The sequence below is a fragment of the Cotesia glomerata genome, linkage group LG8, assembly GCF_020080835.1.
Source record: "Cotesia glomerata isolate CgM1 linkage group LG8, MPM_Cglom_v2.3, whole genome shotgun sequence".
NCBI classification, from domain to species: domain Eukaryota; kingdom Metazoa; phylum Arthropoda; class Insecta; order Hymenoptera; family Braconidae; genus Cotesia; species Cotesia glomerata.
In genome coordinates this window covers 18,639,150-18,656,231 of record NC_058165.1, presented here as the reverse complement: position 1 = coordinate 18,656,231, position 17,082 = coordinate 18,639,150, and the positions used below count along the sequence as shown (strand labels likewise).

Genomic DNA, 17,082 nt, shown 5'->3' with positions numbered 1-17,082 from the left:
AAAATTGACTCCAAACTTATGAGTTCATTAAGAGCTCTTAGTTCTGACCTCGTAAAAAAGAGCTCCTTAAGACGTCACATTAGGACTTCTATAAGAAGTTTTTTAAAAGACTTCATACTGAAATCTTTCTGACTTGGATGCTGACTGGGCTTCCCCTTCTCCTCATAGTATAGACTATATATTAAATCGGCAATTTTTACTGTTTGAAACTGTAATTTTTTAAGATAAGAGAGTGGTTATTCACTATAGTGACAGCTACTAATCACATTATGGATATAAAATTATAAATAGTGGCTTTTACACTTTGTACATTAAGTTTTGTAATATTTAGATTTGTGCCACCACGATGTCCGCTGTACTGTTAGAAACTATATCATTTAGCCGGAATTAGAATTCAAACTAATACCTTGAATTTTTTAAATAGTGGCAGGTATGGTGACGCTCCAAAACTTGCAAAACCTAGCAAACTTGCAGCAAAACCTCCCTCAAGTGACATCTTTAGCAGCAGGACTCCAAGCTGGAATGTCCAGCGGACTATCAAACAATCAAATGATCAACACGCCGCTGAATTTAACAGTCAGCGCATCGGGTAAGTAACCTAAAAAAATTACAAATAATATTTGATGGATATTTAATAAAAATAATATTTATTGTAAATTGTTAAAGGAGGAACAGCACCCACTCCATCAAGCACGACGTCATCGCCCCACCTCTTACCCTCAAGCTCAGCCCCGATGGCCACACTACCCCAATTACTGTCGCAGCATCAGCCAGTGTCAATGCCTCAATTTATTTTAACCTCAGGTCAACTGGTCCAGGGGATCCAGGGCGCTCAGCTATTCATTCCGACCTCCCAAGGCAAGCACGACATCCTTTATCCTTATTTTCAGATCGCCTTAACCCAAATAATTATGTTACATTGTATCGCATCAATTTGGACTCCTCTAATCGAGGCATAACTCGATTCTTCCTCAAAGTTACCGGGTCCATTTGTCCATTAGCTTACGAAACTTGTTTACAAGACAATTGAATCGAGCGTTATGAGAAATAACGGGACGCGACGGCGAACTGTCCAATCTTAATTGGATAACCAAGTTCTATGCCGCTATTTGAAAGAAAGTTTTTCTAAGATTTTAGATCGAGTTAGTTAGACCTTAGATTGATGGAGAGATATTATTTGAATTGTTTTTAATAAGATTGTTTTAACGCGGATGAAGAATCATAAAGTCATACCAAAAAAAAAATTTTATTTTTTAAGTATTTTTAAGAAACTTTGGAGATTTAAAAATGATTGATAGCCGCCATTTGTAAAATTATTTACCGATTCAGTTCAAATTGTAATCTAATCTTTAAAATAGTCCTGGAAATAAGTGTCTTCAGTTTCGTTGAGTTTCCTTCAAAATTAACGAAGTTATAGCTAATTAATTTAAAAAAATATCTAAAAAATCAACAGCCAATTATTGTATGTAAGATAAAGACTCTAATATTAAACAATTTAGATAAAATTAACATAAATACATTTTTTGTAGTAATTTGTTTCTTGAAAGAGAGAAATTATCGAATTTTGGTGATTCAAAAATGGTTAATAGCCGCCATTTGTAAAGTAATTTAGCAATTCAGTTAAAATTGAAACTTTATCACGAGAATAGCTCTAAAAATAAGAGTCTTCAGTTTCGTTAAGTTTCCTTCAAAATTAACGAAGTTATTGCACATTAATTAGAAGAATATTTATAAAAAGTGAATAGCTGATTTTTGTGCGAAGGGTAAAAGCTCTAAATATTGAAGAGTTTAGATAAAATGAACCCATAAATACATTTTTTGTAGTAATTAGTTTTTTAAGAGAGAGAAATTTTTGAATTTTTATGGTTCAAAAGTGGTTAATAGCCGCCATTTGTAAAGTTATTTATCGATTTAGTTGAAATTGAAACTTAATCACTAGGATAGCATTGAAAATAAGCCTCTTCAGTTTCATTGTTTCCTTCAAAATTAACGAAGTTATTGCACGTTAATTAAAAAAATGAATAGCTATTTTTCGGAAAAAAGATAAAGGCTCCAAATATTGAAAAATTTAGATGAAATTAGCATAAATACATTACTTATAATAGTAGTTTCTTGAGAGAAAACGATGAAATTATCGAATTTCGATGATTCAAAAATGGTTTACAGCCACCATTTGTAAAGTTATTTATCGATTTAGTTGAAATTGAAACTTAATCACTAGAATTAGCACTAATAATAAGCCTCTTCAGTTTCATTAAGTTTCCTTCAAAATTTACGAAGTTATTGCACGTTAAGTAGCAAAATTTATCTAAAAAATGAATAGCTTATCTTTGTATAGAAGATTAAGGCTCCAAATATTACATATAATATTTTTTATATTACAAAAATATATTTTTTATATTAATTAGTTTCTTGAGAGAAAAATTATTGAATTTCGGTGATTCAAAAATTGTTGATAGTCGCCATTTGTAAAGTTATTTATTAATTAAGTTAAAATTGAAACTTAATCACTAAAATTGTACTAAAAATATGCCTCTTCAGTTTCATTAAGTTTTCTTCAAAATTAACAAAGTTATCACACATTTATCAAAAAAATGAATAGTCAATTTTTGTGTCTAGAATAAAGGCTCTAAATATTGAACAATTCAAATAAAATTACCATAAATACATTTTTTGTAGTAATTAGTTTCTTAAGAGAGAGAAATTATCAAATTTTGGTGATTCAAAAATGAATAATAGCCGCCATTTGTAAAGTTATTGATCAATTTAGTTAAAATTGAAACTTAATCCCTAGAATAGCTTCAAAAATAACCCTCTTCAGTTTCATTAAGTTTCCTTCAAAATTAACAAAGTTATTGCAGGTTAATTAAAAATTTCTGAATTTTTTTAACACATTAAATGTCAGGATTTTTCCGTCCTATATTTTTACAATCAATTCTTCAATTTTTGCGTAATTATTTTAAGAAATTTTTCTTTAGAAAATTCCACAATTATTCTTGACACACTTACGAGCATATTATTGAAAAAGAATTATTAAATTTTGAATAAATAATTAAAAACTAAAATCCAACCGATAGATATCCTCGGAAACTGTCAGATTCGCTTAGCCAAGCTATTAAGTATATCCACATAGGCAGTGAAGATCAGTAATCATATTAAGCTTATGTATAAGATAATCTGATTAGGGACTGGGAGGTAATCTCGAAACTATTCTAAGTATGATTAGCCAGCTCAGAGTCCTTCTCAGCGGCAGTTCAAGTCCGGTAGCTCTCACTAGTTTCTATTATATCTCGAGAATATTATATATAATAATATAGCTGGTGAGACTTAGTGCACCAGCATGTACTATTCCTCCCTGGTTTAGACACCCTTTAAAGATGGCGATAATAGTTTCGGAACTATATATAAACTAGCCGTCCAAGTAACCTGCCCTATAGGTTGCTTAATAATCCCTCTATGAGACTTTGGTAACTCTAAGAGCGATCCGGATGAGGAGTCAACGATACACCCCCTGATTGTCAATTTTTAGTTGATGGATCTTCTAACGATTTTTTTTTTTTTTTTTTTTTTTATAGGGCTAGTCACGCAGACGATATTGACCATCCCTGTTAACCACGTGACGAATAATCAGATGGTTAATTTGGCTCTCAGCAATGGTCAAGTTGTCTCTACTACCCTTGCTAATCTTCAATCAATAGCCCAACCGCAGAACCTCATGAACACCCCAGCGAGTAATGGTAAGGTTTTTTTTTTTTTTTTTTTATTAATTATTGCACGGAAAAGAAGGAAAATTTTTTTTTTGGAAAATGTAAACTTAACGTGGAAAAAATGTAAATTTAAAATGGGAAAAATGTAAATTTACATAGCAAAAATGTAAATTTAGGTCAGGAAAAAATGTAAATTAAAATGGGAAAAATGTAAATTTACATGAAAAAAATGTAAATTTATATGAAAATGTAAATTTAGCACGTGGAAAAAATTTTACATCTAAAAAGAAGTAATATTAAATTTAGTACGGAGAAAATGTAAACTTAATATGGAAAAAATGTAAATTTACATGGGGAAAAAAATTTTACTTTGCAAGGAAAATTGTAAATTTACGGAAAAAAAGGGAAAATTTGTTCTGGGAAAATATAAAATTAGGAAAAAATAAAAATGTAAATTTAAAGTAGGAAAAATGTAAACTAGGTAGAGTAAAAAATTTTTATTTACAAGAAAAAATACAAATTTACATGGGAACAATGTAAATTCATATGAAAATGTGAATTTGGCATGGAAAAATTGTCGATTAAGCATGTGGAAATAATTTTACATTTAAAAGGGAGTAATGTTAAATTTAATACGGAAAAATGTAAACTTAACATGGAAAAAATGTAAATTTACATGGAAACTGTAAATTAAGCATCAAAAATGTAAATTAAGCATATGGTAAAAATTTTACATTAAAAAGAAAGTAATTTTAAATTTTAAAAAATTGGAATTTTCATAAAATTGTAAATTTAGCATCGAAAAATATTAATTTTGCACGTTAAAAATTGTAAATTAATCACGTGGAAAAAATTTTACATTTAAAAGAAAGTAATGTTAAATTTAATACGGAAAAAATGTAAACTTAACATGGAAAAATGTAAACTAAGCATGGGGAAAAAATTTTACTTCAGAAGAAAAAATGTAAATTCATGTGGGAAAATTGTAAATTTACATGGAAAATTTCAATAAAGCGTCGAAAATGTAAATTTACATGAAAATGTAAATTTAGCACGGAAAAATTTAAAATTAAGAACGCGGAAAAGATTTTTAATTTTGGTACGGAAAAATGTAAACTTAACATTAAAAAAATGTAAATTTACATGGGAAAAATGTAAATTAAGCCTCAAAAATGTAAATTTAGCATCAAAAATGTAAATTTAGCACGGAAGAAATTATAAATTTAAAATGGGAAAAATGTAAACTAAGCATGGAAAAAAAATTTTACTTTACAAGGAAAAATGTAAACTTACATGAAAAAAATTTTAATTTACATGAAAAATGTAAATTTAGCATAAAAAAATATAAATTAAGCATGTCGTAAGAATTTTACATAAAACAAGACAATAATATTTTATTTAATACCGACAAAATGTAAACTTAGCATGGAAAATTGTAAATTTACGCAGAAAAATGTAAATTAACATGAAAAATGTTGATAATTTAGAATAGAAAAAATGTAAATTAAGCATTTAAAAAAATGTTACATTTACAAAAAAAAAATGTTAAAATTTTATAGAAAGAATCGTTAAATTTTTTAGAAAAAAAATTTTCAATTAAAATGGAAAAAATGTAAATTTTACATTGAAAAAACGCATCCCATAAAACTGTATAAATTTCTTTCCTGACTATTATTTTCAGTTTTATTTTTTTAAATTAAACAATTATTCTTTGTAAATGTGAAAATTGTTACATAATTATTTTTTTACTAATGATTATTACTATTAAAATAAAGAAAATAACAATTGTTATTCTGGATTTAAAACAGTGCCAACGAGTCAAAGCCTGGCATCGGGATTGGGTCTGAATCCGGCGTCACTGCCGCACTTGCTAGGCAATAATTCAGCAAGTCAACAGTTACTCAATGCGATGCAACCGCAACAGCTTCTTCAAGCAGCACAAGCGGCTCAAGCCCAAGCTCAAGCTGCCCAGGCAGCCCAAGCTGCTCAAGCATCGCAACAACCTCTGCTTGCTACGTCGCCGCAACACCAGCACACCCATCGGCATACCTCGCACCTCAACCACTACCAGGTATACCAAATATTCTACAGCCATTTAAATCCCACTCCATTTCCTTAACAATTCTCCGTTCTCCATTCTTGAATATCATGTTACCCAGTAAGTCACGCTAACCGTGAATCTTTGATATCCTCAGCAGCAACCCTCTGATAAACATCATCGGGAGAGGCTGGAACAGTCGTCGCCCTTGAATAATCCAGCGGTTTCTGCAGCTTCCGCGCTTAATAGACTGGCTGCTACTAATGGGGAAATCACTATTACTACCACCCATGGGCCAGGTAATCCTGGGATGAAATTATCACCTGGAAGCAGGCTTAGTCCTAAGGAAGATGATGATGATTTGCTCAGTGATTCTCCAAGTGAGTTTTTTTATTTTTTAAAATACACAAAAAAATATTTTTAACAAATTTTAAATCAATTTTTCAATAAAAGTATTATTATTATTATTATTATTATTATTATTAACATAAAATTTTGGTTGGATAATAATAATAATAATAATAATAATAAATCTATTTAGAAAATTTTATTATTATTATTATTATTTTAAAATATTTAAAATAAAGAAAATTTATTTTGATCAAATTTTAAATCAATTTTTCAGTAAAATTATTATTATTATTATTATTATTATTATTATTATTATTATTATTAACTTAATATTTTGGTTGGAAAATAATAATAATAATAATAATAATAATAATAATAATAAATCTATTTTTAAAATTTTATTATTATTATTATTATTATTATTATTATTATTATTATTATTATTATTATTATTATTATTATTAAATATTTAAAATAAAGAAAATTTATTTTGATCAAATTTTAAGTCAATTTTTCAGTGAAATTATTATTATTATTATTATTATTATTAACTTAAAATTTTGGTTTGATAATAATAATAATAATAATAATAATAATAATAATAATAATAATAATAAATCTATTTTGAAAATTTTATTATTATTATTATTATTATTATTATTATTATTTTTAAATATTTAAAATAAAGAAAATTTATTTTGATCAAATTTTAAGTCAATTTTTCAGTGAAATTATTATTATTATTATTATTATTATTATTATTATTATTATTATTGTTATTATTAACTTAAAATTTTGGTTGGATAATAATAATAATAATAATAAATCTATTTTGAAAATTTTATTATTATTATTATTATTATTTTAATAAAAATGTATGTAAAATGACGACTTCATTATTCTAATAGCAGCAAAAAGTGTAAAAATTAAGAAAAAATCATTAATTTTTATGGTTTTTGTCTAATTCGCGAATTTTTGCAATTTTCCGCGGATTGATATTTTTAATTGAATCTAGGCGTGTGAGTATTTATTTTAAAAGGAATTTTATGAACGGGAATTTTCTAAAAAATAAAATTTTATTATTATGACAATTACAAATAACCTGCAGTCGCTACGTAACTGCCGAGATTTACGAATTATGAATAAGAAAACTTTAATGATTGATCACAATAATAGTTTGGGGAATTTTTAAATAAATTTTTCATATAACCTGCATTGAAAATGTGAGTTTCAATGCCTGTTGAGCCAACCGAAACTAGACAATTTCAGACCAATGCGACTGTGCCGGGCAGGTATCAATTATTTCTTCCCGGCGGACAGAAAATGACGATTTTCTGTCCGCGAAGTGAAGTTGCAGCTTTATTTTCAATCCTATCAATTGTTTGTTTATTTTATGCCTTTATAATTGTCATTCTAACCGTTAACTGTACTGACATATTATAATTCTGTTATTAAGCATAAATAAGAATGATAAAAGAAAACTTGTCAATTTACGAATAATGTTTGGTAAAAAATAAACTATTACTTTCTATTGTATTATAACTTTCATAATAAAATGGTATTTTCGCTGTTCGTCTGAAACTATCTAGTTCTGGTTGGCTCCAGACATTGAAACTAGCATTTTTAATGCAACTTATATGAAAAATATAATGTGTGACGCGGGATGAAACACAATTTCAGACCGAGTGATGCCAGCCCTCGCTTCGCTCGGGCAGGCAACTTCACTGGTCTGAAATCGTTTTGTTTCATCCCTAGTCACACAATATACTATTAAAAATAATAGTGCTATCACAGGATCAATTACAAATAATTTAATGGACAAATGTGACCGAACAAATTTATAGAACCAAAAAACTATTAAAAACTCCTCGAAAAACTTTAAATAAAAAATTGACGTGAAAAATATATAAAACCTAGGCACTAATTGTTATCTCTTTCTTTCTGATGATACCAAATTAAACTATAAAAATTCCTTTAAAAATAATAATATGCTCGTCACAAAATTTTCCTTTCTCTCTCAATTATTTAAATGACAAATAACTATCGTTAAAAAATATCAAACCGAATTTACGATAAAGATATACTCAAAACTAAATTTTTCTTAGTCTCTTAATTATATTAATTTATTTTCGACATATAACCACATTGACGTGTACAAAACAAAATAAATAAATAAACAAATTTTGTTTATCGCTAAATTCTAATCTATTTATAACTACTTCGAAAACTTATCATAATAAATAAACTATTTTAGAAAAGGAAATGAAACATTGAAAAGGGACAACTTCAGGTTAAGACCTTTACAACGATACCAAATTTAACCATAAAAATCCATTTTATCATATAAATATACTGGCCACAAAATGTCACTTATTCTTTTAATGATATAGATTGATAAAAATTATTGAAAATAATTTTTAATAAAAATTATTAAAAATAATTTTTAATAAAAATTATTGAAAATAATTTTTAATAAAAATTATTGAAAATAATTTTTAATCAAAATTATTGAAAATAATTTTTAATAAAAATTATTTTTAATAATTTTTAGTAAAAATTATTGAAAATAATTTTTTGTAAAAATTATTTTTAATAATTTTTAATAAAAATTATTGAAAATAATTTTTAATAAAAATTATTAAAAATAATTTTTAATAAAAATTATTGAAAATAATTTTTAATAAAAATTATTAAAAATAATTTTTAATAAAAATTATTGAAAATAATTTTTAATAAAAATTATTTAAAATAATTTTTAATAAAAATTATTTAAAATAATTTTTAATAAAAATTATTTAAAATAATTTTTAATCAAAATTATTGAAAATAATTTTTAATCAAAATTATTAAAAATAATTTTTAATAAAAATCATTGAAAATAATTTTTAATAAAAATTATTGAAAATAATTTTTAGTAAAAATTATTGAAAATAATTTTTAGTAAAAATTATTGAAAATAATTTTTAATAAAAATTATTGAAAATAATTTTTAGTAAAAATTATTGAAAATAATTTTTAGTAAAAATTATTGAAAATAATTTTTAGTAAAAATTATTGAAAATAATTTTTAATAAAAATTATTGAAAATAATTTTTAATCAAAATTATTAAAAATAATTTTTAATAAAAATCATTGAAAATAATTTTTAGTAAAAATTATTGAAAATAATTTTTAATAAAAATTATTTTTTTTCGAAATCGGAGCTTAATATTTAATTCATCATTATGATCATTAAAAAAACAACCTGTCAATGTTGATAAATTCGAATCACCATAATAAGGCTTAGAAACATTCTAAAGTCAAACCTCGTAACTCAAGGCGTTGTTTATAGCTCTACAGAAACGCACAGTATTTGCAATATAATAAGTCACATCTGTACTAAAACTCAATGTTATTTATAAATATATATATATATATATATATATATATATATATATATATATATATATATATAAATTTAAAACGGTGTGTTCATTCTGTTAAAGTTGATAGATTTACGACAGAAATCTCGCATATCGCAATCTGTATTAGAATTAGAATAAAATAAATTACATTTCTATTTTCCTACTGCCCGAGTTGAAAAAATTAACTTAAATAAACTTAACTGTTATACTAAAACAATTGATGTAAGCTCATATAAGTTCATTTTGTCGACTCGGGTGAACTTAGCCGTAAGAAATCGCGTGCCAAATGCCAAAAGGGCGTATTATAGCAGTTAGATAGGGTTCCATGCCAAAAAGGCCTATGAAAAAATTTTTTTTTGTTATATTTTTTAGAATCGCTCGAAACGTTAAAGATCTGCAGAAAAAATCTTAAAATATACGCCCTTTTTGTTTTAGGAAATTGTTTTTTTTTTTTTTTCATTTTTTCACTTAGAACCTGTTTACAAAACAGTTACAATTACAGTTCGAAATAATATTTTTTTAAATTCAAACTTTGAATGTTAATTTTCAGAACTTTCAACGTAATATTTGAGTGATTCTCTGTAAGGACGTCTTAAATCTGTACAAAATTGTCCGACCAAATTATTTTTGATTTTATTAGAAAAAAAATTAACAAGGGCTACAAAACTATCTTAATCATAATAAATAAACAGATTTAATTTTTGTTTTTTCGATATTTCTGTGTCTTTTGCTATATAACATCACAGGGGACTGTTTGCCAGGGGACTGTTTTTTTTTTATCAAATTGAGAAAAATCAAGCAAACTATTTCAATGCATTCAACTTTTCAAGTTCTCAATCAATGTTTACATTAATTAGAATAATATTAAGACTTATGGATCGAATTTTATAAATAAATTATAAATAAAAATAGTTGCCAGGGGACTGAGTTTTGAAGTGGCCCAGACACATATTTCCAGCACAAACTGTGCTTTGACACTAAATAAAATCCCGATAAAGCGCTAACAGCCCTATGGTTATTAAATTAAGGCTAGTTAGGTCCTTATAAACCTTACAAAAGGTAAAATAACACGCTGGATTTTTTTTTTGGCTTTGAACTTCTGGCAGGGGACTGTTCTTAAAATGCCTGGGACAAACTTTGGTTTAATGAATTCAATGAAACAAATTAATTTTCGGTACTTTTTATTGAAGAAGATTGTTAGTTTACTAATTAAGTTTATAAACATTATGGACCAAATTATATATTATGGACGAATAACTTAAAATTTAATCTTAAAGTTTTAATTTTGGAAATGGGACAGCCCAGGGGACTGTTATTTCGGTGGTTTACCAATTTATACCAAAAAAACCAAAATTTATTTCATTTTAGTTTTCAATGCTCCAAATAGAAATGTTTTTTTTACTTTCGTAATGAATTTATTTTAGTAATAAAATAACAATTTTTCCAATAAAAAAATGCCTGGGACAGCCAAAAATATCTTTACAGAGAATCACTCATTTACATTTAACAATGTAATTCTTACAAAATTTGTAATAATTACAATCTGAAACTGTAATTTTTCCAGTTTTTACCACGCTACATTATATTATATAATTTTTCTTTTTTCCGTGTGGCACAAAAAATATATATATATATATATATATATATATATATATATATATATATATATATATATATATATATGTATATATATATGTATATATATGTATATATATATATATATATATATATATATATATATATATATATATATATATATATATATATATATATATATCTATATATATATATATATTAGGTGGCGCAAAAACCGACTATTTTTTTTTTTGAATCTCGAGTGAAAAAATGTTAGTTTTTGATGTTTTAAGAGCCCTCACCAAAGGGCAGCTCAAAAAAAAATTTTTAAGAGGTCACTCCAAATTTTTTAAAATTTAAAAAATCGTCAAAAATCGAATTTTTTTTTTTTAATTTTTTTTCTCGTTACGGTATAATTTTATAGACTAAAAAAAAATAAGTTTCTGAAAATTTCAGTTCAAAATTTGAATTTTGAAAGGTCGCTCATAATTTTTTTCAATTTATTAGTGCATTAGTTTAGATTTTTTCGAGCGACCTTTTACTATTTAAATTAAAATTCCATGCATTTTTTTTTTTTTATTTAGTACAATAATCGATAAAAATACATCATGAGATGAACTAAAAATCAAGCACAACATAGAAAATATAATTTTTTTTTAATTCAATAATTTTATATAATCAACTGCCAGGAGTGGGTTCGAATCCCAAGCTGGTCTTAGAAACCAGCTTGGTTGAGATTTGACCTTGCCGCGTAGGTTAAGATTTTTTCAAACCAAAAAGACCCCAAGGTACCACTCCCAACACTTAAAGTCGGCGATATGACTAATTGAAGAAAAAAAAAAAAATTATGAGCGACCTTTCAAAATTTAAATTTTGAACTGAAACTTTCAGAAACTTATTTTTTTTTGGTCTATAAAATTATACCGTAACGAGAAAGAAAATTAAAAAAAAAATTCGATTTTTGAAATTTAAAAAAATTTGGAGTGACCTCTTAAAAATTTTTTTTTAAGCTGTCCTTTGATGAGGGCTCTTAAAACATCAAAAACTAACATTTTTTCACTCGAGACTTAAAAAAAAAATAGATTTTTTTGCGCCACCCTAATATATATATTAGGGTGGCCAAATTATTTATTATTTTATTAGTTTTATTACGCGAAAGGATTTTATCTTTTTTCTCAAAGTTTATAGGAAATTAAATAATTAATAATTATTTTTTTTTAATGAAAAAAAATGAAATTTTTTTATTAAAAAATTGACAAAAAAAACATTTTTTTTAAAAATAAAAAAATGATATTTTTATAAAAAATTGACAAAAAAAAATTATATACAAATATGCCTTTTTTGTGATTTTGACGCGCGAAATAATCCCACTCTATACGTTAACTTTTGTAACCGAAAATTTGATTAACTAGATCAACCGACAATCAATGAAGCTACGAATAACGTTGTGGATGGAATCAATTTAGACGAGATTAAGGAGTTTGCAAAGGCATTTAAACTTCGGCGATTGTCTCTGGGATTGACGCAAACTCAAGTTGGACAAGCGCTGAGCATAACCGAAGGACCGGCGTACAGCCAGAGCGCAATATGCAGGTGAGCGTTCGCCTCCCTTAATAAAAAAAATAATTCCACAATTTAACTCTTAATTTATCAATTTATTATTATGATTTTTATTTATTTGAGAGATTAAAATAGTTTTTTCTGCCAGGCCACTGGAAATGGCATTTAAATATTAGCAGATATATTTATACTTCTGTCCATTATTTATCGAGTCGTTTTTTAACCGATAGGATTGTTTATTATTCGCCTAAATCTCTATAAAAATAATATATTTATATATAAAGACAGAAATATATAGAAGCCCAAGGTTTGATTTGAATTAATTTTAGTGAGCTACTAATTGTTGACTTAATGTAATTATTATTATTTTAAATAACAATTGGATGACAAAGTAAGAGTTTATTATGAAGAACACAACAGTTGGAATCAAACCTTGTGTTGCTCTGACAATATATATGAGCACCAACAACAAACAACTTAGATTATTATCGTTTGGACTAACTTAAGCATTGGTGATTGTTCCCCAGTGCCCTGGCTACCCAGATGTACGCTGCCTCGCAGATTGCCTCTCAGCAGCAAGCTATGTACGTTCACCCCTTATTCATGCTACTTTATTTAACCTAACTATATACAGTACAAATCTTACAAATTTTAAATTTTAAATCTTACCGAGCGGCTACACCTACTATTTATTTTCTTGCATTGATAGAAGGATTTGTTTGTATTCAATAAGCATTATTAATTATTAATAAATCATTTTTTAACGTCTTAGGACTTGATAAATATTTATTCAATGTTAAAAAATATTTATTAAAATTTAATAAATTTAATAATTGTCTTCAAATTTATTAAATTATTCATTGTTAATAAATCCTTCTAGATTGGTGATAATTGTGCATGAATTTTTAAGGAGGGTGGGTTTAGCTGCAGGATACGCTTTCGAGAATTTTTTAAGGAGCACTCAAACGACTTAGGCTCTACTTCCTCTGTATTTTTATGTTTCATTACTGTTTTGTCTTTATACATTGTTTATATGTATCATTTTATATATATTTTATATTTATATACCTGCGATGTATATGTGTGTATTAGGGTGGCCTTAGAACCGTTTTTTGAGGAATTTAATTTTTTTTAAAGCCATTTTTTAACGAAATTTGGTAAAAAAATTTTTAGGAAAAAATTTGCTTTTATTGGAAATTTTTAATAAATTGTTTTTTTTTTTGTTTAATCATTTTTGAAGAAATTTTTTTTTTCTCCAAAAATCGGCAATTACATAAATAAATTTTATTTTAAAAGTCAATTTTTCTTTTATCTTTTTTTTTTATAGAAAATTTAATATTAAAAAAAATTTTTCTTAAAAATGTCAATTTTTTTATAAAAAAAAAATTCTTTTACTGTCAATTTTTCAATTAAAAATTGTTTGAAAAAATGTCAATTTAAAAAAAAAAAAAAAATTTTGCTCAGAAATGTCAATTTTATTGAAAAAAAAATGTTTTTTTATTGTCAATTTTTTATAAAAATGTGATTTTTTTTATTAAAAAAAAAATATTTTTTATTCTTAATTGTTCAATTCCAAATTATTTTAAAAAATTTCAATTTTTTTATAAAAAAAAAAATTGTTTGTCAATTTTTTATTAAAAAAAAAAATTAATTAAAAAATTGTTTTTTTTTGTCAATTTTTCAATTCAAAAATTTTTTGTGTCAATTTTTTTATTAAAAAAAAAATTATTTTTCATTTTGACTGTTCAATTCTAAATTGTTTTAAAAAATATGAATTTTTTTATAAAAAAAAAATTTTTTTTGTCAATTTTTCTCAAAAATGTCAATTATATGAAAAAAAAAAGATTTTTTTTGTGAATTTTTAAATTCAAAAATTTATTATAAAAATATCAATTTTTTTATAAAAAAAAAAATTAACTTATTTTCAATTTATTAATTCAAAATTTTTTTTAAAAATGTCAATTTTTTATAAAAATGTGATTTTTTTATTAAAAAAAAAATATTTTTTATTCTTAATTGTTCAATTCCAAATTATTTTAAAAAATTTCAATTTTTTTATAAAAAAAAAATTGTTTGTCAATTTTTTATTAAAAAAAAAAATTAATTAAAAAATTGTTTTTTTTTGTCAATTTTTCAATTCAAAAATTTTTTATGTGTCAATTTTTTTATTAAAAAAAAAATTATTTTTCATTTTGACTGTTCAATTCTAAATTGTTTTAAAAAATATGAATTTTTTTGTCAATTTTTCTCAAAAATGTCAATTATATAAAAAAAAATTTTTTTTGTGAATTTTTCAATTCAAAAATTTATTATAAAAATATCAATTTTTTTATAAAAAAAAAAATTAACTTATTTTCAATTTATTAATTCAAAATTTTTTTAAAAATGTCAATTTTTTATAAAAATGTCATTTTTTTATTAAAAAAAAAAAATGTTTTTTTTGTCAATTTTTTAATAAAAAAATTTCATTTTTTTTCATTAAAAAAAATTACACTAAAAATAATTATTAATTATTTAATTTCCTATAAACTTTGAGAAAAAAAAAATAAAATCCTTCCGCGTAATAAAACTAATAAAATAATAAATAATTTGGCCACCCTAATATGCATATATAAATATATAAGTATAATAATTAACTATGTATTTAATATTATTATATCTTGGAGCCAGGGCATTGGCAAGCTTGGGCATGGTGTCGCCAACACGCGATAAATTTATAAATTTAAATTTATAAATTCGTAACAATTAACGTCCATCGGTAATTCCAGATGCTCTCAACAATAGTTGTTGTTGTAATTATTATTAATATCAATATTAATATTAATATTAGCATCAATGTTAATGTTAATAATATAACTGCCTCTAATACTTTAATTTTTAATAATTGATAACTATTGTTGTTACTGTAATTACAACTGTAACTAGTCCAATTCGTAAAGAGGGATAATCAACCCGTTGGCAACATCATACGCGGCATCACCAAACCCACACGCATGCACGCATTGTCAATGTCCTGTTTTTTATTATAAATTTCATTAAATTACACATTAATTACGCATGACTCTTTACACCTTAGTTTTAGTGCTCCTTTATTAGATTTGCCTTTTAATTTTTTTTTTTTTTTACAATTAAATAAAAAAAAATTCAATTTTTCAATTGACAAAAATAAATTTCAAAATGTCAATTGTTAAATTTATTATTTCAAAAATAAGCAACGCTTTTTTGGGCTCTAGGTTCGAAAAATTGGACATCACGCCGAAGAGCGCGCAGAAAATTAAGCCGGTGTTGGCGAGGTGGATGAAAGAAGCTGAAGAGAGGTGAGTTTTATCTAATTTATCCACTAAATATTTTTCTATTTAATTTTTTTATTTATCTAAAGTCAAGATTAGAACCGCTTATTACGCGGCGCTTTATTCAGACGCCGCGTTACTGACCACGTGCGTGCTAATTGGTAATCCGCTAATTGAATTTACCTGATTAATTGCGTATTATAATGAACGGAATGTTAATTAGAGGTTAAATGTTATTTTCTTCCTGGTAATTATCGATTGTTTAAAATTTTTGAAATTTGATAAAATTTTAGTATCTCTAGATACATAATTAAGAAATGACCTTTTATCTTGTAAACTATTGACATTTTTTAAGATATAAGCTCATCCTGACATTATACTCATTGAGACCTTTCATTTGAGTACCCACATCAATTTTTCATATATTTTATATATTTATGTATATGAATATATGAAAAATATATCAAAATGCATTTTATCATTTATTTTTGAGTATTAACATTGAAAAATAATAATTAAAATTTGTTATTTAAATCATTTTCCTTATATTTTTAAAATATATATATCATATATATAAATATATAAAAAATATATCAAAAATGTATGTGGGTACTCAAATGAAAGCTCTCGATAAGTGTAAGAGCAAAATGAGCTTATATCTTTAAAAAAGTTAATATTTAAGAAAGTACAGTAAAATTTTACAAAAGTCATTATTTAATAAAGCAAAACTTTTATTAATTACAAATGTTTTTTTATTAAGAAATTACCTTGTATCTTGTAAAATATTGATATTTTTAAAGATATAAGCTCACCTTGACATTACACTCATCGAGACCTTTCATTTGAGTACCCACAACAATTTTTCATATATTTATATATATTATATATATGAATATATGAAAAATATATCAAAAATGCATGTGGGTACTCAAATGAAAGCTCTCGATAAGTGTAAGAGCAAAATGAGCTTATATCTTTAAAAAAGTTAATATTTAAGAAAGTACAGTAAAATTTTACAAAAGTCATTATTTAATAAAGCAAAACTTTTATTAATTACAATTTTTTTTTTATTAAGAAATTACCTTGTATCTTGCAAAATATTGACATTTTTAAAGATATAAGCTCACCTTGACATTACACTCATCGAGACCTTTCAT

The 17,082-nt window shown here is 24.6% G+C and overlaps 2 protein-coding genes across 7 annotated transcripts in view; one reads left to right on the top strand and one right to left on the bottom strand.

The window, feature by feature from the left end:
- The window catches only part of LOC123270213 (POU domain, class 6, transcription factor 2), a 211,519-nt gene that overhangs the window by 189,881 nt on the left and 4,556 nt on the right, over window positions 1-17,082 (top strand). For 2 of the 6 annotated variants that reach the window (XM_044736162.1, XM_044736164.1), the window contains exons 4-11: window positions 425-589; window positions 667-858; window positions 3,576-3,737; window positions 5,516-5,778; window positions 5,903-6,125; window positions 12,488-12,668; window positions 13,163-13,219; window positions 15,869-15,952. In XM_044736162.1, coding sequence (XP_044592097.1) covers window positions 425-589; window positions 667-858; window positions 3,576-3,737; window positions 5,516-5,778; window positions 5,903-6,125; window positions 12,488-12,668; window positions 13,163-13,219; window positions 15,869-15,952 — 1,327 coding nt within the window. The remainder of the gene's footprint in view (window positions 1-424; window positions 590-666; window positions 859-3,575; window positions 3,738-5,515; window positions 5,779-5,902; window positions 6,126-12,487; window positions 12,669-13,162; window positions 13,220-15,868; window positions 15,953-17,082) is intronic. The other 4 variants (XM_044736163.1, XM_044736165.1, XM_044736166.1 and 1 more) reach the window with 2 other exon arrangements.
- LOC123270215 (UNC93-like protein) overlaps window positions 15,105-17,082 on the bottom strand; it is a 47,659-nt gene continuing 45,681 nt past the window's right edge. Inside the window, exon 8 of the mRNA XM_044736170.1 lies at window positions 15,105-15,134. The gene's annotated coding sequence lies outside the window, so the exon portion shown is untranslated. The remainder of the gene's footprint in view (window positions 15,135-17,082) is intronic.